The sequence below is a fragment of the Prunus mume genome, linkage group LG8 (assembly GCF_029339155.1).
Source record: "Prunus mume cultivar Tortuosa linkage group LG8, ASM2933915v1, whole genome shotgun sequence".
Classification (NCBI taxonomy): domain Eukaryota; kingdom Viridiplantae; phylum Streptophyta; class Magnoliopsida; order Rosales; family Rosaceae; genus Prunus; species Prunus mume.
In genome coordinates this window covers 18,644,878-18,671,559 of record NC_142705.1, presented here as the reverse complement: position 1 = coordinate 18,671,559, position 26,682 = coordinate 18,644,878, and the positions used below count along the sequence as shown (strand labels likewise).

General features: G+C 40.6%; 1 protein-coding gene and 1 pseudogene across 7 annotated transcripts; both read right to left on the bottom strand.

The window, feature by feature from the left end:
- Positions 1-11,355: 11,355 nt before the first annotated feature.
- Positions 11,356-16,457, bottom strand: LOC103339173 (ABC transporter A family member 1-like). Of its 7 annotated transcripts, none has more exons than XR_001678316.2 (6): positions 16,012-16,457; positions 15,248-15,416; positions 14,330-14,412; positions 13,329-13,541; positions 11,737-11,797; positions 11,356-11,561 (listed from the first exon to the last, which is right to left on the bottom strand). XR_001678316.2 is itself a non-coding variant. In XM_016796195.2 (5 exons), exons 2-5 carry the CDS (start codon positions 15,398-15,400, stop codon positions 11,484-11,486), a joined length of 369 nt encoding a protein of 122 aa, XP_016651681.1. In that variant the 5' UTR covers positions 15,401-15,416; positions 16,012-16,457; the 3' UTR covers positions 11,356-11,483. The 7 variants fall into 7 exon arrangements, 2 of the variants coding, with proteins under 2 accessions (XP_016651681.1, XP_016651680.1); XR_016122990.1 differs by having other exon boundaries at positions 11,356-11,555; positions 13,324-13,441; XR_016122988.1 differs by having other exon boundaries at positions 13,324-13,441; positions 16,012-16,456.
- On the bottom strand, positions 14,618-14,762 carry LOC148914949 (U2 spliceosomal RNA; annotated as a pseudogene).
- Positions 16,458-26,682: the final 10,225 nt, after the last annotated feature.

The following is a 26,682-nucleotide window of genomic DNA, read 5'->3' as shown; positions in this document are numbered from 1 at the left end:
GGACACTTGTGTACTAAGTACAAGTACAAGCAAATATCTAAAGCCGATCAGGACACTGCGCATGCACATGCGAAAAATATTTAAAGGCAACCAAAGAATAAGGAAGTCGCCAACCGCAGTATTCAAATCGTACTGTGGTCGGGAAATCATTGTAAGAAACGTACTAAGCACGTACACGCAAACATCTAAAGGCAACTAGGAATAGGAAACGCCAATCACATGTGCATCAAATCCTGTAGGTGGTCGGGAAATCTTTGCCGAACACTTGTGTAATAAGTACATTAAATATCTAAAGCCGAATGTGAACGGAAACTAGCCAACAACCTGCAGTATCGGCGTGGTTAGGGGAAATCAGTGGTCTGAGAACTAGCCGTAACGCACATGTACACGAAATTTTAAAGGAAACTAGAACGGAATCACAACCACCGCGCAACAAATCAGTACAATATGGGAAAGCTTTGTCGACACCTATGTACCAAGTAAGGGTACACGCAAATATCTAAGGCCGACTAGGAAAGGGAACTAGGCAACCACTACTCGCAAAACGGGCAACTAATCGTGGGGGAAATCGTGGTCGACAACTAATTGTGTAATGAGCACATGTGTACACGAAAATATTTAAAGGCAATCGAATAGAGAAACCGCCAATCACTTGTAAAGTAAAATCGCATGTGGTCGGTGAAATCATTGTTAGACCCATGTGTACAACGATGACAGTAACGAACATATTTGAAGGCAACGAGAACAGAAGATGACCAACCACCCGCGTGCATTCAAATCGAGCAAATGGCGGGAAATGATTGTGACAACTCGCACTAAGCAATGTACACACAAATATCTAAAGGCAACTTGAATGGGAAAACTAGCCAACCACTGCAGGCAACAACCGGGCGGTGCTTGGGGGAAATCTTTCCGCACTTTGTGTAATAAGTACAAGTACACGCAAATATCTAAAGTCGATCGTGAACGGAAATCGCCAACCACATGTGCAGTCATATCAGGTGTGGTTGGGAAACCTTTGCCACACACTTGTGTACTAAGTAAAGGTACATGCAAAAATTTAAAGCCGACAGAACGGAAATTGGCCAACCACGTGGCGCAACAAATCAGCAGCTTGAAGGAGAAATCTTTGTCGACACCTATGTACCAAGTATGTACACGTAAATATCTAAAGCATTCGACTACGAATGGGGAAACTAGCCAACCACCTGGCAAATACAACCGGGCAGGTGGGGAAATTTTACACACATTTGTGTACTAAGTATGTGTACACACAAATATGCCGACAGAACGGAAACCGCCAACCACCTGTAGTCACATCGAGGTGTGGTCGGGAAATCTTTGTCGACACTTGTGTACTAAGTGCATGTGTACACGCAAATATCTAAAGCCGACTACAAACGGGAAACTGCACAACCACTTATGCACTATATCAACCAGTGGTCAAAAATCATGCTCGAGAACTAGCCGTGTATCGCACATGTACACGAAAAATATTTAAAGGCAATCGAACGAGAAATCGCCAACCACTGCGGCACCCAATCAAGTGCAGTGATCGAAATAATTGTTTGACACTGCGCACAAAGTACAAAAATACACGCAAATATCTAGAGGCAAATGGAAACGGAAAACTAGCATACCACCTATGCGGTCAAATCGAGCAGTGTGGTCGGGAAATCATTGTCGACACCTATTTACTAACCACGATGCACGCAAATATCTAAAGGCAATCGAGAACAGGGATAATGGCCAACCACCTTTGCGGTCAAATCATCGTGGAGGTGGCTTAGGAAAATCATTAGCGGACAATTGTGTACTAAGTATAGCCGCACGCAAATATCTAAAGCCAACTATGGACAGGGAAATTGGCCAACCACCTGTAGTCATATCGGGTGTGGTCGGGAAATCATGATTGGAGCATTGTATACTAAGTATAGGGACACGCAAATATCTAAAGTCGATCGGAACGGCCAACCACCTATGTCGCCATATCGAAAGCGTGTGGTTGGAGAAATCATGCTCGGAGAACTAGCCGTATTGCACATGTACACGAAAAATATTTAAAGCCAATCGAAACGGGTAAACCGCAAACCACCTTTGCATCAAATCTGATGGTCGTGGAAATCTTTGCGGACACTTGTGTACTAAGTAATGTACACGCAAATATATAAAGCCGATCGTGAACAGGAAATCGCCCGCCACCTAAGCAATATCTCGCAAGTGGTGGTGAAATCATGCTCGAGAACTAGCTATGTATTGCACATGTACACAAAAATTTTAAGGCAATCGAACAGGAACGCCCGCCACCTAAGCACCAATCAGCAGGTGGTCGAGAAATCATTGTCGCAAGACCAAGCATAAGTACATGTACACACAAATATCTAAAGTCGACTTGAACGGGAAAGCGCCAACCACCGGGCAATATCAGATGGGTGAGGAAATCATTGTCTGACACCGATAATAAGTACAAATGCATGCAAATATCTAAAGGCAACTAGAAACGAGAATATCGCAACTCGACACCAAGATAACAAAGTATGTGTACACCCAAATATCTCAAGCCGATTGTGAGAATAGGACAATCGGCCAACCACCGTAGTCAAATCAGGCGGGTGGCTAGGAAATCATGCTCGGAGAACTAGCCGTGGTAACGCACATGTACACAAAAATATTTAAAGGCAATTGGGAACGAGGAACGTCAACCACTGTGCAATCAAATAGAGCAGGTGACTAGGGAAATCATTGTCGAACACCTGTATTAATTTGTGTACACGCAAATATCTAAAGCCGATTGTGAATAGGGAAACTAGCCAACCACATGCGCCATATCGGGTGTGGTCGGGAAATCATGCTCGATAACTACCGTAATCGCACATGTACACGATAATATTTAAAGGCAATCGAATGGACAAACTCGCCAATCACCGCAGGCAAATCAAAGTGCGATTAGGTGGTGAAATCTTTGTTGGACCCGGTGTACTAAGTATGTACACGCAAATATCTAAAGTCCGATCGCGAGGAAACGCCAACTACCTCGCGAATTATATCGGCCGTGGTCGGGAAATCACTCCGAAGAACTAGTTGTGCATTGCACATGTACAACGAAAATATTTGAAGGCAATCGAACGAGGAAACTAGTCAACCACTTGCGGTACCAAATCAAGAGCGGTTGGATGGTGAAATCATTGTTGTACCTTGTGTACTAAGTACTGCACACGAAAATATTTAAAGGCAATCGAATGGAAAATCGCCAACCACTTGTGCACCAACGGGCAGTGGTGGGGAAATCATGCTCGAGAACTAGTGTGTATTGCACATGTACACGAAAATATTTAAAGGCAATCGGGAAAAGGGAAATTGGCCAACCTCCGCCAAGAAAATCGGGTAGGTGGCAGGGAAATCAATGTCGGACACTGTACTAATTATAGTTACACGCAAATATCTAAACACGATCGTAAACAGAATCGCCAACCACCGTCAAAATCGGGCAGTGGTCGGAGAAATCGTGCTCGAGAACTAGCTATGTATTGGACATGTACACGAAAATATTTTATGGTAATTGGAAACGAGGAAGCTGGTCAACCACCGCATCAAATAGAGCAGGACTGGGAAATCATTATCGAACACCGTGTATTAATTTGTACACGCAAATATCTAAAGCCGATTGTGAATAGGAAACTAGCCAACCACCGTGCAATCATATCGGCGTGGTCGGGAAATCATGCTCGATAACTACCGTAATCGCATATGTACACGATAATATTTAAAGGCAATGAATGGACAAACTCGCCAATCACCGCAAAATCGTGCATTAGGTGGTGAAATCTTTGTTGGACCCCTGTACTAAAATGTATGTACACGGAAATATCTAAAGCCGATCGCACGAGGAAATCAGCCAACTACTGCGCGCAATTATATCGGGCAAATGGTCGGGAAATCACGGTCAAGAACTAGTTGTGCATCGCACATGTACACGTAAATATTTGAAGGCAATCGAACGAGGAATCGGTCAACCACATGTAGTCAAATCAGCAGCTTGGATGGTGAAATCATTGTTGTACCCTTGTGTACTAAGTATAAGCACGAAAAATATTTAAAGGCAATCGAATGGAAAAAGCGCCAACCACCGCATCAAATCAGGGTGTGGTCGGGAAATCATGCTCAGAGAACTAGTTGTACTACACATGTACACTAAAATATTTAAAGGCAACGAAAAGAGAAATTGGCCAACCTCCAGCAATAAAATCGGCGGTGGCGGGGATATCAATGTCGACACACGTGTACTAATTATGGGTACACGCAAATATCTAAACACGATCAGAACAGGAATCGGTCAACCACATGCACCAAATCGGGTGGTCGGAGAAATCGTGCTCGAGAGAACTAGCTATGTATTGACACGCATAAAAAATATTTAATGGCAATTGGGAACGAGAAAGCGGTCAACTACCCGCGCAACAAATAAAGCGTGGATCGGGAAATCATTATCGAACACACAGTGTATTAATTTCGTACACGCAAATATCTAAAGCCGATTGTGAATAGGAAACTAGCCAACCACATGCGATCATATCATCGGGTGGTCGGGGAAATCGTGTTTGATAACTACCGTGTACCGCACATGTACATATAATATTTAAAGGCAATCGAATGGACAAACCGCCAATCACATGCGGCAACAAATCGGCGTTAGGTGGTGAAATCTTTGTTGGACCCGGTGTACTAAGTACTGATACACGCAAATATCTAAAGCCGATCGCACGAGGAAATCACAACTACCGCGCAATTATATCGGGTGGTGGGAAATCACGATCGAAGAACTAGTTGTGCACCTTTGCACATGTACACGAAAATATTTGAAGGCAATCGGGAACGAGGAAAGCGTCAACCACCCGTAGTCAAATCAGCAGCTTGGATGGTGAAATCGTTGTTGTACCCTTGTGTACTAAGTATAGGCACACGAAAATATTTAAAGGCAATCGAATGGAAAAAGCGCCAACCATCCGCGACCAAATCAGGCGGGTCGGGAAATCATGCTCAGAGAACTAGCCGTGGTATCGCACATGTACACGAAAATATTTAAAGGCAATCGAAAAGGGAATTGGCCAACCTCCGCCAAGAAAAATCGGCAGGGGAAATCAATGTCGGACACTTGTGTACTAATTATAGGTACACGCAAATATCTAAACGCGATCGTAAACAGGGAAATCGCCAACCACCTTAGCATCAAATCCGGGTGGCTTGAGAAATCGTGCTCGAGAACTAGCTATGTATTGACATGTACACGAAAATATTTAAAGGCAACCAAGAATTGGGAAGTCGCCAACCACCTGTGCAGTCAAATCGAGCATATGGTCGGGAAATCTTTGTCGGACACTTGTGTACTAAGTACATGTACACGCAAATATCTAAAACCGACCGTGAACGGAAAAATCGCCAATCACCTGCGGTAAATCGTGCAGGTGGCTTGGGAAATCATTCCCGCATTTGTGTACTAACTACCAATACACGAAAATATCTAAAGCAGATCGTGAACAAGGAAACTTGCCAACCACCAACGCAATGATAGGGCGGTGGTCGAGGAAATCATGCTTGAGAACTAGCGTGGTATCGCACATGTACATGAAAATATTTCATGGCCACCGGAATGAAGAAACTGCCAACCACCGCATATCAAATCGAAAGCAAGTGGCGAGGAAATCCTTACTGACACTAATGTACTAAGTGTACACACAAACATCTAAAGTCGACAGAACTGGGAAATTGCCCAATCACCTGGCAATCAAATCGCAGGTGGCTTGGGAAATCATCCCCAGACACTTATGTACTAAGTACCAAGACACGCAAATATCTAAAGCCGGCTGTGAACGGGAAACTTGTCAACTACCGGCAGTCATATCGGTCAAGTGGATGGGAAATCTTGCACGGAGAAATAGTTGTGCACTGCACATGTACACGAAAATATTTAAAGGCAACTGGGAATGAGGAAACTAGCCAACCACATGTGCAGTCAAATCGAGCAGGTGATTGGGGAAAGCATGGTCGAACACCTGTGTACTAATTACAAGTACACGCAAATATCTAAAGCCGATTGTGAACAGGGAAACTAGCCAACCACATGTGTAGTCATATCAGGCAGGTGGCTGGGGAAATCATGCTAGGATAACTAGCTGTGTACGCACATGTACATGAAAATACTTAAAGGCAACTCGGAATGGGGAAACTGGCCAACCACTTGTGCAGTCAAATCGGGCAAGTGGTCGGGAAATCTTTGTCGACACTTGTGTACTAAATACATGTACACGCACATATCTAAAGCCAACTTTGAACGACGAATGACTAACCACCGTGCAAGAAGATCGGGAAGGTGGCTAGAAATCATGCTCGAGAACTAATCGGTACACGAAAATACTTAAAAGGCAAATGGGAACAGAATTGACCATCCACCTGCAAGAAAAATCGGGCGGTGGTCGGGAAATCATTGTCAGACACTGTACTAGTTACAGTACACGCAAATATCTAAAGCCGATCGTGAACAAGGAAACCGCCAACCACCTATGCAGCTTATATCAGTGTGGTCGGGAAATCATGCTTGATAACTAGCGTATCGCACATGTACAAAAAATACTTAAAAGGCAACTCGAAAAGGGAAACTAGCAAATCACTTGTGCAATCAAATCGGGCAGGTGACTAGGTAAATCTTTGCGACACTTATGTACAAAATATAAGTACACGCAAATATCTAAAGCCGACTTTGAACTGGAAATCAAGCCAACCACTTGTGCAGTCATATCAAGTGGTCGGGAAATAATGCTCGAGAACTAGTGGTATTACACATGTACATGAAAATATTTAAAGGCAATCGAACGGGAAATCCAACCACATGCGGCAAATATATCGGGCATGTGGTCGGGAAATCTTTGCCAAACACGTGTACTATGTACAGTGTACATGCAAATATCTAAAGCCAATCGTGAACGGTAAATCGGTCAACCACCGCAGTCATGAGGGCAGTGGTCAAATCATGCTCGAAGAACTAGCCGTGTATCGCATATGTACACAAAAATATTTAAAGGCAATCGAATGAGGAAACTAGCCAACCACATGTGCAACCAATCGAGGTGTGATTGGGGAAAGTATTGTCGAACACTGTACTAATTACAAGTACACGCAAATATCTAAAGCCGACAGAACAGAAACTAGCCAACCACCCGTAGTCATATCGGGTGTGGTCGGGAAATCATGCTAGGATAACTAGTCGTGTACCGCATATGTACATGAAAATACTTAAAGGCAACTCGAATGGGGAAATCGCCAACCACTTGTGCAAAATCGCAAGTGGTCGGGAAATCTTTGCCGACACTTGTGTACTAAATACGTACACGCACATATCTAAAGCCAACTTTGAACGACGAACCGACTAACCACCGCAAGAAGATCGGAAGGTGGCTAGATATCATGCTCGAGAACTAATCGCGGTACACGAAAATACTTAAAGGCAAATGGGAACAGGAAATTGGCCATCCACCCGCGCAAGAAAATCGCGTGGTCATGAAATCATTGTCGTACACCGTACTAGTTACTGTACACGCAAATATCTAAAGCCGATCGTGAATGAGAAATCGCCAACCACCGCACCATAACTGCAAGTGGATGGGAAAATCATGCTTGAAGAACTAGTTGTATATCGCACATCTACACGAAAATATTTAAAAGGCAATCGAACGGAAAATCAAGCAACCACAGCAAGAAAGTCGCAAGTTGTCGGGAAATCTTTGCCGACGCTTGTGTACTAAGTACATGTACACGCAAATATCTAAAGCCGATCGTGAATGGGGAAACTCTCCAACCACCGCAATCATATCGGGTAGGTGATCGGGAAAACTTGATTGGAGAACTAGCCGTATCGCATGTGCCCGAAAATATTTAAAGGCAACAGGAATGTGAAAATCGTCAATCACCTTTGCAATCAAATCGAGCAAGTGGTTGGGAAAATCATTGTTTGACACCGTACTAAGTATGTACACGAAAATATCTAAAGCCAATCAGTGAACTATAAACTTGCCAACCACCGCATTCAAATCGGGCAAAGGTCGGGAAATCATGCTCTGAGAACTAGCTTGTGTACCGCACATGTACACGTAAAATATTTAAAGGCGCTGGGAACGGAAATCAAGCAACCATCGCTGCAAGAAAATCGAAAGCAGATGGTCGAGGAAATCTTTGCCAACACTTGTGTACTAAGTGCGTACACGCAAATATCTAAAGCCGATCGTGAACGGAATCGCCAACCACCTGCGGCAACCATATCGGGTGTGGTCGGGAAAATCATGCTTAGAGAACTAGCAGTTGTAATGCACATGTACACTAAACTATTTAAAGGCAACTTGGAACAGTGAAATTGGCCAACCAACTGCAGCAAGAAAATCGGCGATGGCTAGGGAAATCATTGTCCGACACTTGTGTACTAAGTACTGTACACATAAATATCTAAAGCCGACTATGAACGGAAATCGCCAAACATTCATACTGGCTATATCCGTATGTGGTCGGGAAATCATGCTCAGAGAACTAGCCGTACTATATATGTACACGAAAATAATTAAAGGCAACTCGAATCGGAAAATCGCCAACCACTTGTGCAATAAACCGAGCAGTGGTCGGGAAATCTTTGCAAACCCTTGTGTGCTAAGTACATGTACACACAAATATCTTAAGCCGATCAGTGAACGGGAAATCGCAACCACCTATGCACCATATTGGGCAAGTGACTAGGGAAATCATGCTCTGAGAACTAGTCAGATATTGCACATGTACACGAAAATATTTAAAGGCAATCGAACAGGGAATTGGTCAACCAATTGCGGCAAGAAAATCGAGGTGGTCGGGAAATCATTGTCGACACCTATTTACTAAGTACAGTACACGCAAATATCAAAAGCCGATCGAACAGAAATCGCCAACCACCTTTGCAATAAATCAGGCGTGGCTTTGGAAATCATTGTTGACACCGTACTAAGTATGTGCACACGACAATATTTAAAGGCAACTAGAACAGAAGCTAGCCAACCGCTTTGCATTCAAATCAAGCTAGTGGCTAGGGAAATCATTGTTTGACAACCGTGTACTAAGCATGTGTACACGCAAATATCTAAAGGCAATCGAATAGGAAAATCGGACAACCAATGCAGCCAAATTGGTGTGGTGGGAAATCTTTGTCGACACTTGTGTACTAAACAGATACACGCAAATATCCGGCCGACTATGAACTGAAACCGCCAACAACCTGTAGTCATATCGGCAAAGCGGTTGGGAAATCATGGTTGGAGAACTAGCCGGTAATCGCACATGTACAAGAAAATTTTAAAGTAAGCAGAATTGGGAATCACAACCACCGCGCACAAATCAGTGCGCTTAGTAGGGAAATCTTTGTCGACATCTATGTACCAAGTACAAGTACACGCAAATATCTAAAGCCGATCGAAAGGGGAAATCGCCAACCACCGTGTAGTCATAACAAAAAGTGGCTCAAAATCATGGTCGACAACTATGTACTAAGCACAAGTACACGAAAATATTTAAAGGAAATCGAAACAAGAAAATTGGCCAACCAATTGTGGTATCAAATCCGGTGTGGTCGAGAAATCTTTGTCGCACACTGCACTTTAAGTATAGGTACACGCAAATATCTAAAACCGATCGAACGGAAAGTAGCCAACCATCTACGCAATATATCAGTGTGTGGCTATGGAAATCATTATCTGACATGTGTATTAAGTACAAATGCACGCAAATAGTTAAAGGCAATCGAAACGAGGAAGCTCGTCAACCACCGCGGCAACAAATCCGTAGGTGGTTGGGGAAATCATTATCGACACATGTGTACTAAATACATGTACACACAAATATCTAAAGCCGACTATGAACGGAAAACTGCAACCACATGCGCATATCAGGGGTGATCGGGAAATCATGGTTGGACAACTAGCCGTGAAAATATTTAAAGGCAACTATGTATGGGGAAACTAGTCAACGATCCGGCAAATCGGGCAAGTGGTCGGGAAATCATTGTTTGACACTGTACTAAGTACATGTACACGCAAATATCTAAAGCGGACGAGGAACGGAAACCGGCCAACCACCTTGCAATAAATCAGCAGTGACAAGAAATCATTGTCGAACACCTATGTACTACGATGTACACGCAAATATCTTATTGGCAATCGAACGGAAAAATGGCCAACCACTTGCAATCAAATCCGGTGGTCGGGAAATCATGGTGGGACAACTAATCGTACTAAGCATGTACATGAAAATATTTAAAGGCAACTAGGAACGGGAAATCGCCAACCACTTGTGCAGTCAAATCGGGAGGTGGCTTGGGAAATCATTGTCGGACATATGTATTAAGTACAAGTGCACGCGAATATCTAAAGGGACCTAGGAACGGAGAAACTGGTCAACCACTTGTGCAGTGAAATTGGGCAGGTGGCTAGGGAAATCATTGTCGAACACATGTATTAAGTACATGTACACGCGAATATCTAAAAGCAATTGGAAATAGGGAAACTCGCCAACCACATGTGAAGTCAAATTGGGCAGATGGATGGGGAAATCTTGGTTGGACAACTGTGTACTAAGAATCTAAGTCCCAACTATAATCGAAATTCATTTCAAGGAAATTTCCCTCAGATCCATATTGTGATACAAAAGTACAACTTACATTATTTGATTACAAGCACCATAGAGATCTAAGCCCATATAGGTTTCCAACTTATTCCAGTTTCTAATTTATACGAGCAACTGACGGCATAATTGCACTTAGTCCAAAGAAGTGAATGAACACAACTGTCTTATCACTGTACTTGAAAAGATTATCCATAGTGCAAACCGTAATAAACGCAAAAGAAACTGCAAATTGTAGAAGATATCAAACTACCAGAGAGGAAAAAAAAAAAAACCGCACATAAAATTGTTAGGGATGACAAGCACTGAAAAGTCCAACGTTATATTTTCTACTCTTATTCAAATAGAACTTGATCTAGATTACCACCAACGCAACATAACCTATCAATAGACCATCTCACTCTTCTTGTCTAGTGTACCTAATTATATTCATGATCTAACCCTCAATACCTACGGTACATTAAGACTACATTGCTTTATCAATCGGAGGAGACACTTCCTTTCTTGCAAGTTGATCAATGCTGAAACTCAATCATTGTTCAACAGTACAAATACTAGAGCCATGCAACAATAGTTAGACTTCTATCCTACAAAGCCAAAGAACTGAAAGTTTGAAGTATATTTCAAAAATACTCCAACAAAAACAAGAGCATGCAATGGTGGCAATAATTATTTAAATAATAAATTTATAATATAAAAACATTATATAAAAAATGGGGTTACATTGATTGAATTCTTGCTGAGACTTCTTCATAAATTAAACAAAAATACAAAAGAACAAAGAACCAACCTGCAAATCATATGCAATAAACCATGAGATGGAATATCCCATCTTCCAGCCCCATCATATAAAGACCTTCTCTTATCTTCTGTTCCTAAAACATTATGAATAAAAAACAAGTTGCAGTCAAGAACATAAAGGATGACAAACAAATTACTCTCGCCCATAACAAAGAAAAAATAAACATAAAGAAATAAACAAAAACCATGAGGTGAATAAGGTAAATCTTGAGCTTTATTTCAAGTAAAATATAATAGCAGGTAGCAAACCTTCTCAAACACAGAATAGCTGATCAACCGAGAAATTGGGTAGAGAAATCCCAAAAGATGCCTGCTCATCCAAGTTCCAGAACAACCAAACAGAAAATGTCAATATATTAATGCTAAGAAATATTGATTGTGATCTGAAGATTACAACATGAACAGTACAGAAATTGAAAAGCAAAAGAAATAAAACAGAAATAAAAAATTCAAGAGATACATACAATAACCAAACAGACAATGTCAATATATTAATGCTAAGAAATATTGATTGTGATCTGAAGATTACAACATGAACAGTACAGAAATTGAAAAGCAAAAGAAAAAACACAGAAATAAAAAATTCAAGAGATACATACAATACACCCATATGACACTTTTTATGATGGACTGGAACTCATCATCAGTGTATTCACGAGTTGGAAATGGGACTATTTGAATGTTTGACGGACCATAACTCGTCCATGGCACTTTAAGAGAGGAAGGTTCGCCAGAGGGCAAAGATGAAGGAAGTTTTATATTTTTTATGTCAGACTGTTGGGCTGCAAAAATTATAAAGGAATCCAGAACTTGCTGGAACTGCAATAGTATAAAGGCATAAAAAGAATGGACACACATTTTCACAAATATACATGCAGTTTCACCCACAATTTTATTGAAGATAAGGGGCTTATCAAGGCAGAATCAGAAAATATTTTGTGAAGCAAAAAAAAATTGTGACAATATTTAACAAGGATGAAAGTTAGAAGTTGCACTATTGTTAAATAACAATCATTAAACTTATTAAAGGTCAATACATCAAGTTTCAGAATCACTGAAGATTGGTCTATAAGTGGATATCGTAATTAACAATTGAATCATTCACCATTACAACAAATTTATGGGTCACACTATGAAACACTGAGAGAATGTCTGAGAAGAGGCAAGCAACAACAATATCAGACGCCAGTTTTAGTATAAATAAACCCTATCCGACCAACATGAGTAAGCCCTATGTTTGGGGAAAAAAATATCATACTCTGCACCAAACTTTGAGTATGACACAAACTACACTTGGCTCAACATTATGATTCTTTTGGAACAACATATAGAAATACTGCAACATATAGAAAGACTCTAAAAAATATACCAGATACTAACAATTTATATGTTACTAGAGACAGCATATGCTATTATTTCTATTGTGGGATATACAAACCAAAATTTAAAAAATCAATATTCTGTAAGGGATATTTTTTTTTCCACTGGCATATAGATGAATGAGTTAAGGAAGAAGCCAGGAAAAAAGACTGTCTATGTCTGTGCCACTAATCAGTTGAAGTTTCACCTTAACATTCAGATTCAGAAAACCATCACCAATGATCTACTTAAACAAATGTTAAAAGAATGATTATTAAACTAGACCCTGAATTGCATAAAAAGAACTAATAATCCAAACCCAACTTTTTGTATAGACAAATTTTGGGAACACAACAGGAGAACAGAAAGCTTTTTAGAAAATATAAATATAGTTATGACAAAGCTCCATACATCAACTAAAGTAACAAATGAAAGTAAGATACCAAAAATCAATAAGTGGCGAAGGTACGAAACAACCATACAGTTAAGAAACCGCTGAAGCTGTATTGCATTGTTGGTATTGTATTTACGCCCAGTTCCAAGTCATTATGTTAGGTACCATTTGTGTCCATGATGGATTTAACGTCAGGAAATCCTGAGAAAGCCCATGTGTGATTGAGACATATGCTATAATCAAAAGATTGGGGACCTTGGTCATGAAATACTACTGCTCTGATTTTTTATTCGAGCAATTCCTAAACAAATAGTTCAGTTTATTCAGTGACAGCTAAATTTAATAATGTGACTTCTCATAGAATCAAACAGACTTGCGTTGTTCAAAAAATAGCCATCGAGTGATCACACAATGGCCATCACATAAGAAATACAGTATAGTAAGAGTCTTAAACTATAAGCATAAGTCACAGATAACTACTTAAAAAAAAAAATTAAATAATTATAAAATATAAAATCAAAACACATTTTAATTTGTAAAGTAATTAGAGTGTGCAGATATTAGAACATACCATAACCAATGTAATATCTCCAGCACAGTTATCCACATTATGATAAACATTTAATTGGTGCAGGTATGATAGTTGGCTCCTTTTTTTTCAAAAACTTATAATGATATTCCGTATTCCAATTGGATACCATAAATGTATTTAGGATCTGTTCAATGAGATCATGCATGCATGATTAGACCTCACATTCAATTCATGAAGAAGTGTGGATCATACAGATAATATCAGGAAGCCAAAGCCACATTTAAAAAGATGAAAACTATAATGCACTGAATCAATGCTTATTCACGCGAATCAAGCATACATGAATAGCTACAGTCATGTAGTCCAAGAGATCACTAATCTGCAAAATATTAGGCAGGAAACGTTTGACCAGTACTAGAAAACCATCAAAAGAAGCAAATTTGGTAATTTGCATTTCTTCACTAGTCTTTCATACTTCTCTAGTCCCAACTATAATCGAAATTCATTTCAAGGAAATTGCCCTCAGATCCATACTGTGATACAAAAGTACAACTTACATTATTTGATTGCAGGTACCATAGAGATCTGAGCCTATATAGGTTTCCAGCTCCTGTTCATCTTTGTAAACTCTAGAAACATTCTGTAAGTATGAAATTGACTTTATTTAGCTTGAGCCATGAAAACCCTTGGGAAGGAAATGAAAAGACAAATTGTGAAACCCGTTATTTCATTTTCTAATTTATACAAGCAAATTCCAACTAACAAAGCCATGCTTGAATGTGACAAAGAGAACCATATGGGAATACAAAGCTCAGAACTTTGCAACTAATACGTACAGTTAAAAGGAAGGGGCAGAAAATAAGATTTTTCTAATAAATAAAAAGCAACACATTCCATGCCTAATAATTAATGGCCATTGGGTCAATCATCTGAAACTACTAATAAGAACATATACTACACTTGGTCTTAACCAAAAGGCCGAGAAAGTGCGAGAAAGCCAAGAACTTAACCCTAAATTTTTTTTATTAGGAAAAGGACAACAACAAAAAAAACAGAGCCTAATTGACCATGTCTTGCCCACAATACTGCACTAATGAATTATGTTAGCCCCAAAATCATAATCTAAAGATGAAGCCTCCCCATGCAAATGGACACCATTTAAGAAAATCAAAGCAGGATGGTAACGTTAACAAAACATCTTCTTTTTCAATAGTTTGCTAGAATGAAGACAATCCACTCTTGATATATAATTGAGGGTAACTGGAGTCCCACACCAATATCATCCATTCTATGCAGGGTGGTTAACAAATCTCATATGTGACAAAGACTTCAATGCTTTTAAAAATAAATTTCAAAATAGAGAAGAGGTGGCAAAGCTCAGATGTGCTAAAGAAAAAGAATGTGCCTAGCATGTGCATGAACACACAACTACATACCAAAAGTAACAAAATCAGGCAATAGATAAGAATGGGTACCTTCAAGAGGGGAAATTTAACCGATATTATGTTAATCATTGACCTTGTTTCTTCGGTGTCTGGTGCAAAAGCCAGAAACTCTTCCTTATTCAACAGTAATTCCAAAACTCGTTCAAAGTTAGGTGATATTCCTTTGCCCACTTCCACAAACATCCCTTTCTCGATATACCTGGTCAAGTCTCATTAAACTTAGCACCAATACTTCTCACAAAATGAGAAATTCCACACAAAAACCTTGCCCAAATCCATGTAGGGTTTTAATTTAATTTGTTTCCTTATTTCCTTCAAATTTATTAAGTATTGGGAGAATATTGCCCAAAGCAAAACATCCTTAAAATATGTAGTACCAAATCAAGTAAAAACCACACACACACCCTGCAATGCACACACGCACAATATATTACAAACATAAATGAAACACAAAAATTTGCCAGACTTTGTCGCCACTTACGGCTGCGACGGGTGAATCTGAGTATCAACACACATCCTTATAGCTATTAAGGACAACATTACTACGGTGGGGAGTAATGTCTGCAAGAAAATCACATGCTATCATAACAACTACAAGTCGACAACAACAGCCGCAGCAGCAGCACCAGAGCTTGATCCTAACTTTTCGTTAAAGTCACATGCTATCATAACAATCCTAATTACCTATACCCTTGAGAGGATCAAACTCAAAATCCGGCGCCGGCGAAACTCAAAATCGCCGGTCGCCACCTCTGTCAAAATGTCAAGTACGATGAGAGGATCAAACTTTATACCTGGGTCGAGGGTCGATGGTGGCCGGATTTTCCGAAATCTCGCCGGAAGGAAAAGCTTCGGTGGCTGTGAAAAATCTCCAGCTTCGATTCTCCGTGGCCGGTGGACCAATGAGGGGGCTCTTTGGTGGATTAGCTTCCTTCGAGGGCGGGGATCAAAACCCAATAGGTGGCGACGGCAACCGCCACCGAAAATAGCTCGAAATCGGCCGCTATTTCTGGGATTTCTTTCTAACGAGCCACCGTATTCCATTGCGGTAGGATGGACTTAATTTTGATGGAATAGATAGAGGAAAAGCAGGGGAACATTTTGGGACAAAAACGGAGGCCATTGGAGCCCGGACGGGGGAGAACGCCGGCGAGAAATTGACGGCTACTGCAGCGTTGAGAGAGGGAGATAGAAAGGTGGGGTCGGGGCGCTAGGAGTGTGACGTTTAAACCAAAATTTTCGTTTTTGGTTGGAAATTAAACCAAATTTTTCTAAAATGTCGAAATTGCCATTGAACTTCTTTAAATCACAACTCTTTCATTATAAATTGGATTTTTTGCGGTTTATCCCCTAAACGAGTTGCATATTGTCCATTTAGCCCTTTAACAATTTTTTCGGTAAAATACTTTTTATCGCAAAACGTCTCTAAGGTTAACGAAACTATCGATTCGTCCTTTTTTTTGTCATTTGTGGTCCTCCGGTTAACATGTGCTCACAAATAGTCCCCGCTAGCTTCCGGCCTAAAAATCTGTTAAATTGTTGATGTAGCATATATATATATATAAGACTCACATTTCCAATGAAATGATGCCACGTGGAGTATATCAAGAAATATAAATTTCAAAAATAATTTTTGAGCAGCTTATCATTACAGTAATAATTGTTTTACCAAGTGATAGCTATGGAATGAGTAATGCTGATTCTTTTGGGCCTGGAAACTACTATGGTGCGGCAACGCCTGTTGGGTCAATGTTGAATGTTCAGTAATTTGAATTCGACACTCAACACCTATATCCAAGACCAACTCTCCCTTTGGTCGGTTTTTTCGGCTTTTTCTCCTTCCCCCCTTTCTTTTTCTCTGCTTCCCTCTCCCCTCTCTCCTTCGCCCCCTTCCTCTCCTCCCTTCTCTGCCCTCTTTCCAGATCTCTACCTTCACTTTTTTCTGCTTTTTTTGCTTTTGCTTCTGTTCTTTTCTCCCATCTCCTTCTTTTAATTTCCTTTTGATTTTCTCCTTTACCCCTTTTTTTTCCCTCGCCTTCTCCTCCATCTTCCATTCCCTCCCCTAAAAATTTTCCTCCACGGTTGTCGCCTGCTTTTGCAGAGCCGCCTTTTCGCTCTTCTTTTTTAAAGTTTAATTTGTTTCGTGTTTTAGGCCGCAAGGCTTGGTTTAGGTTTTGGTGTTCTTTACATGTGTTTCGCAATGCATTTTCTCTCCTCATTGTTGGAGGTCGCACATCGGCTGATCTTAACCACTATCATCGGCTCCTTGACTCCACGTGGATGTTTCTTCATTGTCTATCCTCGGGAACCGCTGGAGTTTGGGATGCCTTTAAAGTGCAAATCGCACTTATTTCTTGGATTATGGTAGTGCTACTCCTACTGGGTGTAGCTTTGGTGGCTTGCCCACCACCATTTTCTGCTGGTCACCGGTTTCTCCTTGGTGGTTGTCGGCTTGCTATGGTGGCGCTGCTTGTGACCGTAGGATTGTGCGCAGATGTCTGTTAATGGTGTTAGGGTTTCCTCATGTTGTGTTGAGCTTTGTGGGCTTTTGCATTTTGTGGGTTTTCGCCTTGATGTGGGCCCTTCGCCTCTATGTGGCTTAATGCCTTTATGTATGCTTTATGCATTTTGTTAGTTTTATTTGTAGTGGGCTATGTCTGTATGCATTGCATTTTGTGTGAACTCAATTATTTGAGTTCATTTTGATGTAATATGACGTTTGACCTTCTATTAAATGAAACAAGATTTCGTCCAAAAAAAAAATCAATCGAATATGCACGTGCACGACGAAGTGTACATGTGAAGCCTCAACAACTTGATCAATTAGAAAAGATAAATTTCCAAACTCCGCTATCTTCAAGAGGGAATATCCTCCATTCTCATAACCTAATCAGTTTCAACAACAAAGAAAGAATTAGTTCACCAAAGAACGCCAATGTAGCAGAACCGCAATCAGATGTTAAACAATGATGCTTTTGGTCAGGCCTCAAATGACATCCGATCTCAGAAGTGCAAAGCGTGATATGGACCACCATAATGAAGCTATGCACCAACAAGTTACGAACCGTTTCGATTATCGGAGATGCATAACCAATTCCATCAAGACTGTTGAAGATTGTTTGAGGAATGCTCCGCATATCCCATCCGTCAACATGATATCTTCTCTTTATTGTCTCAAACTTCTCAGCAAATGCAACAAATATTGCAGCCTCACCAATTGGTTGCAGAGTCTCAAAATGATTTCATATCTCTCTCTGTTGGAGCTCAATCAGAACCAGATCTGCAACGTCAATAGCATCCTCAATCGCAAGATGGGAGTCACAGACAGGCCAACATGTCCCATGAGCAGTATGTCCATGAAGATTTCCGTCAGAGGATATCTGGGCAAGATGAAGCTTAGTGTAATAATTCATCTTCAGAAGGACCTAGTGTTCAAAATATGGGAACAGGGGACTACATTAAAAAATAAAATTATTTATTTATTTATTTATTTCACATTAAAAAATAATAATTAAATAAAAATTAAATAAAAAAAAGAGAGAGAGAGGAGTAAACAAGGGATTACATTAAAAAATAAAATAATTTATTTATTTATTTATTGCACATTAAAAAAAAATTAAAAAGAAAAAAAAGAAAGAGGGGTAAACAGGGGACTACACGTGCCAAGTTATATTTGGGAAATAAGCTGGTGTAATCACAATTCAGAAATAGTGTGCTGAAATAATCAGGCTACAAATTGTATTCTAATATAATCACTTGGAGACGTGAAATGACCACAGTGCCCTCCATATAAAAACATATCTATTGGGGAGTTATTGGCCATGGATTGGCGACCTAACACTTGTGGCTTCTCTGTCTTTCTCAAAGACTGTGATACTGCCTCTTCCTCTGTCGGCGCTTTCTCTCTCCAGCCCACCACCACTCTATGTCTCCCTCTGTCCCCAAAACCTAAGCAACACTCTCTCGTTCTCTCTCTGCAGTCAATGTTAGGGTTTGGTGGGGCGGTTCTTGACGGTGAAAGAGAGGGTTTCTTCGTTAAATGTTCTCTCCCTTAAACGATTTCTTAGTTCCCTCTCTTTTCATGTCTTGAATCAACGTCTTTCTCTTCTCCTCTGCTCCTTTAGAGCCTCAAAAAACCCTAAATCTTGGTTTCGATTCAGACTTTGTTCACATACTTCCTCCTCCTGCTCAATCTTGTCATAGACAAAAATCGCGATTTTCTGTAGGTGTTGCTGGGATTTCCAATTCGGTTCTGTGCACAAAACGAGTGATTCTAAGGTTGGTTTTGTATTTGTTATTGACTAGTTTGTGCATTTTCATTTGAGAAGGATAATTTCAGTAACCTGTGACTGATGTTGTGAAGTTTAGTAAGTACAGAGATTGCAATAATAATGTATTTTAACTGTGAATTATTTCATGCTTGGATGAAACTTGTATTGGTGTATTGATTTTGCTCTGTGGACGATGAAGTGCCTCAAGTTGGTATTTGTCATCTGGGATTGGTTCGTTTGTGATGCGTGTTTTCAGTTCCATTTGATGATGTATATTTAGTGTGGGAATTTATTCTGGTGGCAATGGCTATTCCATTATAACACAGGTTTACCTCACTAGGCCCTAAATTAGCTGTTGAGTAATAATGCATAAGTAAATTTGTTGGTATCATTGCTGTTTCAGCACCTAGAAGCTTAGTTTGCACCCTTCCAGTCTTAATGGTTAATTATGTGAATTTGAAATACTAATGTAAGTTGGCGTGGGATGTTTCTTTTCCCTGTGCTATAAAACCCACTAAATTTTGTTGTTATTCCTTGCTTGCAGCTTTTCATATATGTCTGAAAATGGTATTTTTTTGGGCTTTAGTATCTGTTTAGAAATTTCATGTTCATCTAGCTAGGTTTAGCATATGCATAAGAATATTTTGACGTGTCTAGTTTGTACACAGAGTCCATAACTCACATACTGATGTTCCATGTGTGCTACTGTATTGCATATGAGTAGACATGTATATGACTATGGTAATGAGTAGATTTTAGTAGGCATTGATGCATTTGGAGTAATTGTTGTAGCCATTTCGCCAAAACCTTGTATAAAGTGGATCCGTGGTTCATGAAATTGTTTTCACACTTGGGTGGTATTTGGTTTTTGGATGGAATCGAATATAGATTTTGTAGAAGGGAATGTAGATAACAGCAGAGTGTGGAGAGAGTTGGAGAGTAGAAAAGAGGCTTCAAAACATTTCTGGTTTTGTCATACGTATATACATATATTAAATGGCTTAAAAGTATTAGTTTGAGTAATGTACGTATGAAATATGGGTAACCAATGATCCATATTGTTGAGGCCCAAAAATCCAAGGGGCTAAGCCCAAATTAATCCTTAGCCCAATATGGGTAATTGGATGCAAAATAAGCTCAATTGGGATAAAAGGAAATTTATAAGAGCCGCCAACACAAGCTACAAGCCACGAATCATGCTAAACAAGCACGTGCAGAAGAAGCCAAGGACATACCGATATTACTAAATCATGCTCACATGCCCATTCGGTGCTACTTGCCCCAACTCTAGCCTATCATGGCATAATAAAACCCCAAGCACGAGCATATAAATTATGCGCATTCTAATACCAAGTTGCGTCACGAGCTTAAGTGGGCCCAAGCCACGAAATCAACCGGGGCTTACTGAGAAGGTTGTGGTATGGAAGGTGACAAGCAATCACGGGGCCCATTGAGGGTTCAAGGAACGTAGGTTTCAAAGCCACTTGGGGACTTTGGAACTTAAGCCCGTTCCTAGAACCTAAGCATATGGGTTAGCATGAGAGCGAGGAGAAAAATTGACCCATGCTCTAGGAAGACACCAAAGAACCCACCAAAATATTTAGCCCAGCCCACATCAATAGAACTAAAGGGAAAGCCTTTCCAGCAGCTTGACAAAAGCCTGCCAAACGTTAGAAGCAGCAAAGCCAGAAGACCCAATACCATATGTACAAGCCCAAACCCAACAACTTACAAAAATCTGGCGTCAAGTCCTATTCCCGCTTGAATTCGACAATGGAGCCATGGCAAGACCAGAGGAAATCCATGGGGGTGAGGGAAGTGTCCGTCGGACAAAAGGCTCCATCTCTCCCTTTTCCTCTGTAAGCTCGCCTTGAGAGAACATGAGTAAAGCAGGTGGCGCTTTCCTCTATGGGAAAGCCCAGGCGTCAAACCATTGGAACCATAAAGGGTTCCTTACCCATGCTCATTGGGTGGGGAAATTCATCAAAATAGAGCTAGGTAGGAGCTGCCAAGGAAAAAGAAGAAGAAAACCGACGAAATTGGAGCTCCTAACGCCTATAAAAGGAGACTTTTTGCTATCCAGAAGATCCATCCACAACTCAATGATCCAGACCTTGACCAAGCTTTGTCAAGCAAATCTGGAATTTTCTCAAGCCACCCAAGCCTCTCTTCTGTTCATCTTTCTTCTTCTTAGGATAGGGCTCGCACCGATATTTCCTCCGTAAGAAACCCATGCTGTCTTCTCTCTCTCAAATTGCTAAACTTGTGAAAGCTTAGCTCCCATGCCACATGCTCCTCAAGCTAAGCCATTAATGAAATCCTCATGCTTATTTGGGTGTTAGTGAAGTGATCCTGAGAGTGTTCTTTTAAAATCTTATTAGATTTTCTAAAAACTCTCTTGGGAGCTTGTTTTTCGAACTCAGGCATTTGGGGGATTTTTGCTCGTTGCCTTCTCCCAAGAGCCTGTGCCCATTCGTCAGCTGGAACAAAAAACCCCCTACACATATGTATGATGTTGTTGTGCAGGGAACTCTAGAATGGCTTGTAAAGCAAAGCTTATGATTCCTGAGGATGAGAAGTACGAAGGAAAGCCATTTGCCCTTTCACACGCAAGGACCGCCATTACAACAATAAAGGCGAAGTTCAATACGCAGCAGTTACAGAGGTTCAAGGGGAGTTGTTTTGGTCATCTATTACTGATAGAGCACCTAAAGTGGAATTCACAAGTTGTCCATGAGTTGTTGATGAGGAAGGCTGATCCTAAGACAGTTACACAGGTGAATGGGATAAAATTCATTGTGGGTAACAAGTTGATACAATTCACAGCCCAACACTTTTGCCTCATCACGGGCCTAAGGTTCGGAAAGCTCCTTTCATTCAAGGAGACAAATGAAAACTGCTCCTTGAAGCGAAAATATTTCAGAGCAATAAACCTCCCACCCTTTTGGACCTACACACTGCCTTCATCGAGTGCACAGATGATGACGATGCGTTAAAGCTTGGAATGGTCTATTTTGCCATTTTTGTGCTATTGGGTACTGAAAAGCATGTGCTTATTGACATGCGCTATTTGAAGTTGGTTGAAGACTTAGAAGAGTTTGACAAGTATCCATGGGGTGCCGTGTCATATGCGATGACAAATGCTTCACTTTTGAGGGTAGTTTCTCCTGATTACCAACGAGTGAAGGTGCCCCAAAATAGAAAAAAGCCCAACAAACGTGGGAAGAAGAGAGCGCAGACAAGAATGGAATGCAGTAGAGCCAGAGAGTACATCATAAGGGGGTTTGGCTTCGCTCTTCAGGTGAACACATATCCAACAATGTTTTAGTTCATTTAAATACATGTACAGATTTTGATGTTTGATTGTTGTCAATAGATTTGGGCTTTTGAAGTCTTCCCAGCATTGGAAGCATTGCATTTCACGGTCCATGAAGACAATAGGCACATCCCTCGAATATTACATTGAGAAGCAACACGGTGGCCCGTTTTCGGGAGGTTATGAGTCAGGTTTATGAAAACTTTGAGGTTAGTTCAGTTTGTATTACTCATGTTATGATTAGGAACAAGTAAAAAGTTCACTGATTTATTAGATGTGTTTCAAATGGAGGTTGATGTGCAACTTCTCCGGCCGATTGATATTGAGAAGCAACAACCTTACTGGAGTTGGGGTGATGATGAGAACAATGAAGAAATTGTTCAATTGTTTGGGGATGAGGGTGAAGACAAAACCAGCACTTCTAGTGAAGAAAAAGAGGCGGATGTTGAGGAAACGACTACCCTTCCCTCCTCTTCTAAGGTGAGCATGACCTTTTTCCAATGTTGTGAAAATGTAGACAATGCGATACGAAATAAGTGGAAATAGTTTTCTTATTTTTTGTAAGCTTTCTAACTGTTGCATTATAACTTTATGCAGGGCAAAGGGTCTTTTAATGACTTTGGCAGGTTGAAGCATCAATTAGAAAGCACTAAGGATGAGTTGGCAAAGCTACGTAGTTCAAATCGGGGCCTTAGGAACAGAGTTCGTGACTTGGAAGCTATTGTAGACAAGAACTGTTTGAAGCATGAGAAGGAGTGTGACAGAAATAAAAAGGCTATTCGGGATTTGACCCTAACAATTGCTTCAGTGGAACATTATTTTAAATTGGAGATGGAGGAGTTAAAAAAATTATATGGTGGAGAAGGGCATGAGGAAATGTGTACTGCTCAGATGAATGAAGGAGGGCAGAATGAAATGTCACCCTTGAATGAACTTACTACTCTGACTTCAGCAGGGCCTAAAATGGACGCACAAGTTGCAGGTGATGGAGTGGAAGCCTTCCTGGCATGCATACAGAACGGGCTGAAATGGAAGCAATAGTCTATGGTGGAGTGGAAGGAAAGGGAAGCTAAGTCCTCACGATGGAGTGGAAGCTTTTCCACCATACCTATACAAGGGGCTCAAAGGGAAGCTAAGTCCTCGCTGATATTGTGGAAGGCTTCCCACCATGAAAGTCGAAGCTGAAATTGACACTTCAGTTGGTGACAAACAAGTGGACCAACAACCTCACAAGGTTCCTACTCCTGAAGATGTGAATGTTCCTAGTCTTGAAGATCCCCTCCTTCCTAGTCCTGAAGATAGGGAAGGGTACAGAGTTATTTGTAAAACAATGTTAAATTTGTTAGAGGATTGGAATAAGAAAGAAATTAGGGGGTGGGACGCAAGGCGAGGCCTCCCATGGAAACTAGTATAAATCTAGTTGGTGATAAAGGAGACAAGGAGGCTAATGCCACGGTTCAGAAACCAGATGCAGAAGGCAAAGGATGCAGATCAAGCGGCTTAAAACATTGTTGAGTCCATTCACCGATCCTCCAGAAAAAGAGGCCGACTACTGGTTTTCATGCACAGACACCTGAGGCCCGTTTTGATCCAACACAACCCATGGCCATGGACGATGTGAAGGCTATGATACAAGTTTGCAAGGCTTGGAAAAGTGACATCAGGTTAGGATTTGTAACTTGGCACAACCAATATACATGTTTTTTGATGTATGCAGTCATGTACAATAACAATATCTACGTAGCTAATTGTTCGTGTGTGTCTCATTGTTATATTATGCAAGGTGTCCATTAGTTTTTTTTTTGGTTGAATTTACCTTTGCAAGTTTATTTTTTTGTAGTGCGGAGCTGGAGCTCGAACCATTTGAAGTTGGGGCAGATTTTTTTTACACACTTGTAGATGAAACTGCATGGATGAGCTCGAGGGTAATAATTTTGAACCGTGCTTTATTTCGATAAATTTCTTAATTGATCACTTTGAGTATGTGTCCATTTTTTTTTTAATATTGAGGTCGTTGTTGTGTTGTGAAATGTCAGCACCTTGACATGGCCATGTTTCTAATACGCAAAAGACAACTCTCTCATCCTCAAGTATTTGGAACGAAGTGGACAACTGCCGAGTTTTGTCTGCAGGTATTATTGTATTCATATTATGTGTCATTGAATTTGTTGCATTGGTAGGAGTAATGTTGTTGGCTGTGTTTGGTGCATTGGATCCTGTTCATGTAACGTGTCTTTCACAATTGTTTGCAGCAATTTTTACAGCCATTTACACCGCCAATTGCGAAACGAGTTACGAGGAAACAACTTGCTTCAACGACTGTTGACACTCCCTAACTACCTCAGAAATATACACCACTTTGTCTGCGGGTCATGGCAACATGGTTATGCGCAAGCATGGACGAAAGTGCGCAAGGTCTATCTCCCGTATAATGTTCGACAATCCCATTGGGTGGTCAGTAGAAATTGACTTTGTCGTACATACCGCCACCGTCTATGACTCGATATACTGTTTTTACCTCCAACACAATGCTTGTCCGACATATGGAGCCTATTATCCAGACGCTTGCAAAGGTGTTGTATGACATGAGGTTTTATGAGAAATCGGAGGTTGAAGCGGTGAAGAGAAAGGGGATTGACATGTCAACGTTTAACCCATTCACACTTTGCAGAATTTCCGATGTTCCTCAGCAAAGTGATGGGTAAGCTGTGTTCATTTAAAGCACTTTGTGCATGTTGTCAGTATGTGCACTTCTAACTTCTATACTTCTCGGGTGGACAGACTCGTGTGGCATTATGACCGTCAAATTTATTGAGTATCTCAGTGCTGGCATTCCTTTTAATACCATTGACCCATCCAAGTTTGGCTACTACCGATTGAAGCTTGCAATCGAGGCTCTCAGGGGAGAGGCCTATGTATGAGGTAAAAGTCCATATCTGACCTCATATCAATTCACTGTTAAGGACTGCCTTGAATTGCCTAGTTCTTTACCTACTTTGAATTATGTCGTACGTACAGAGTTGTGCTTTCAGTCTTGATTTCAGACAACTTACAGTATGTTGGCAACTTTTCCAAGTTTTATGAATACGAATGCCTACTGTTGTTAATCAAAGTTTAGGGTATTGGGGATTTCAACACCGTAGATGGTAATGTACATGTTTTGCAACTGGCATCTGATTTAAGTATGGCATATGTTCTGAACTCCGACTGTGTATCATCCAAAACTTGTATCATGTTGTTTATGAAAGGTTAAAAGAATTACTTATTAAAATTGCTCCAATTATCAAGACGTTCAAGTTTCCCTTTCTATGAATGCTAACTCTCGGCACATTTGGCCTTCTTATGCAGGTGGTCCTTCCAGGTTCATACTCATATTCACATCACAGATTCTGTACATGTATGTCACAGAAGTTGCAGGCTGTTTGGTCGTTTTGTCAATCCTGAAAATGAATGTGATGTTTTGCCTTACATGGCACCATTTTTGACTTTGTGTACAGATGGCGATAAAGGGTGGTGATTTTGTAGTATGTTGCAGGGTGTTCATTTCTGTAACGTAATTCGCCAGTACTTGTATTCCATAATAGAAGGGTTGTACTCACGTTTCCTTTCTGACAATGCGGTTATTGTCCTTTTGTACTTGACATGTTTTGTACATGCATATAACAAAATATCCTTCATTTGGCCAAAGTTGTAACAATATCAATTTTTTGTGGGGCACCCACATTGTAGCCGTTTTGTTTTATGTGGTTCGGTGTAATACTTACTTTCGTATATTAATTATTTTCATCCAATCTGGACGGAAATGTTTGGGTTCGTTAGCCGAAACAATATCCCTAACCCTCGGCTGGGGCAATTACAAAGTATTATAAGATTTGATT

What these genes read in the sequence shown, in the direction of transcription:
- LOC103339173 (XM_016796194.2), bottom strand. Translation starts at nt 15,400, where the DNA reads ATGTTTGTGGAAGTGGGCAAAGGAATATCACCTAACTTTGAACGAGTT. An exon ending in GGTACCTGCAATCAAATAAT is followed by an intron (nt 11,798 to 14,329) that starts GTAAGTTGTACT and finishes TTGGATGAGCAG; the next exon opens with GCATCTTTTGGGATTTCTCT. An exon ending in GCTATTCTGTGTTTGAGAAG is followed by an intron (nt 11,562 to 11,736) that starts GTTTGCTACCTG and finishes ATAATGTTTTAG; the next exon opens with GAACAGAAGATAAGAGAAGG.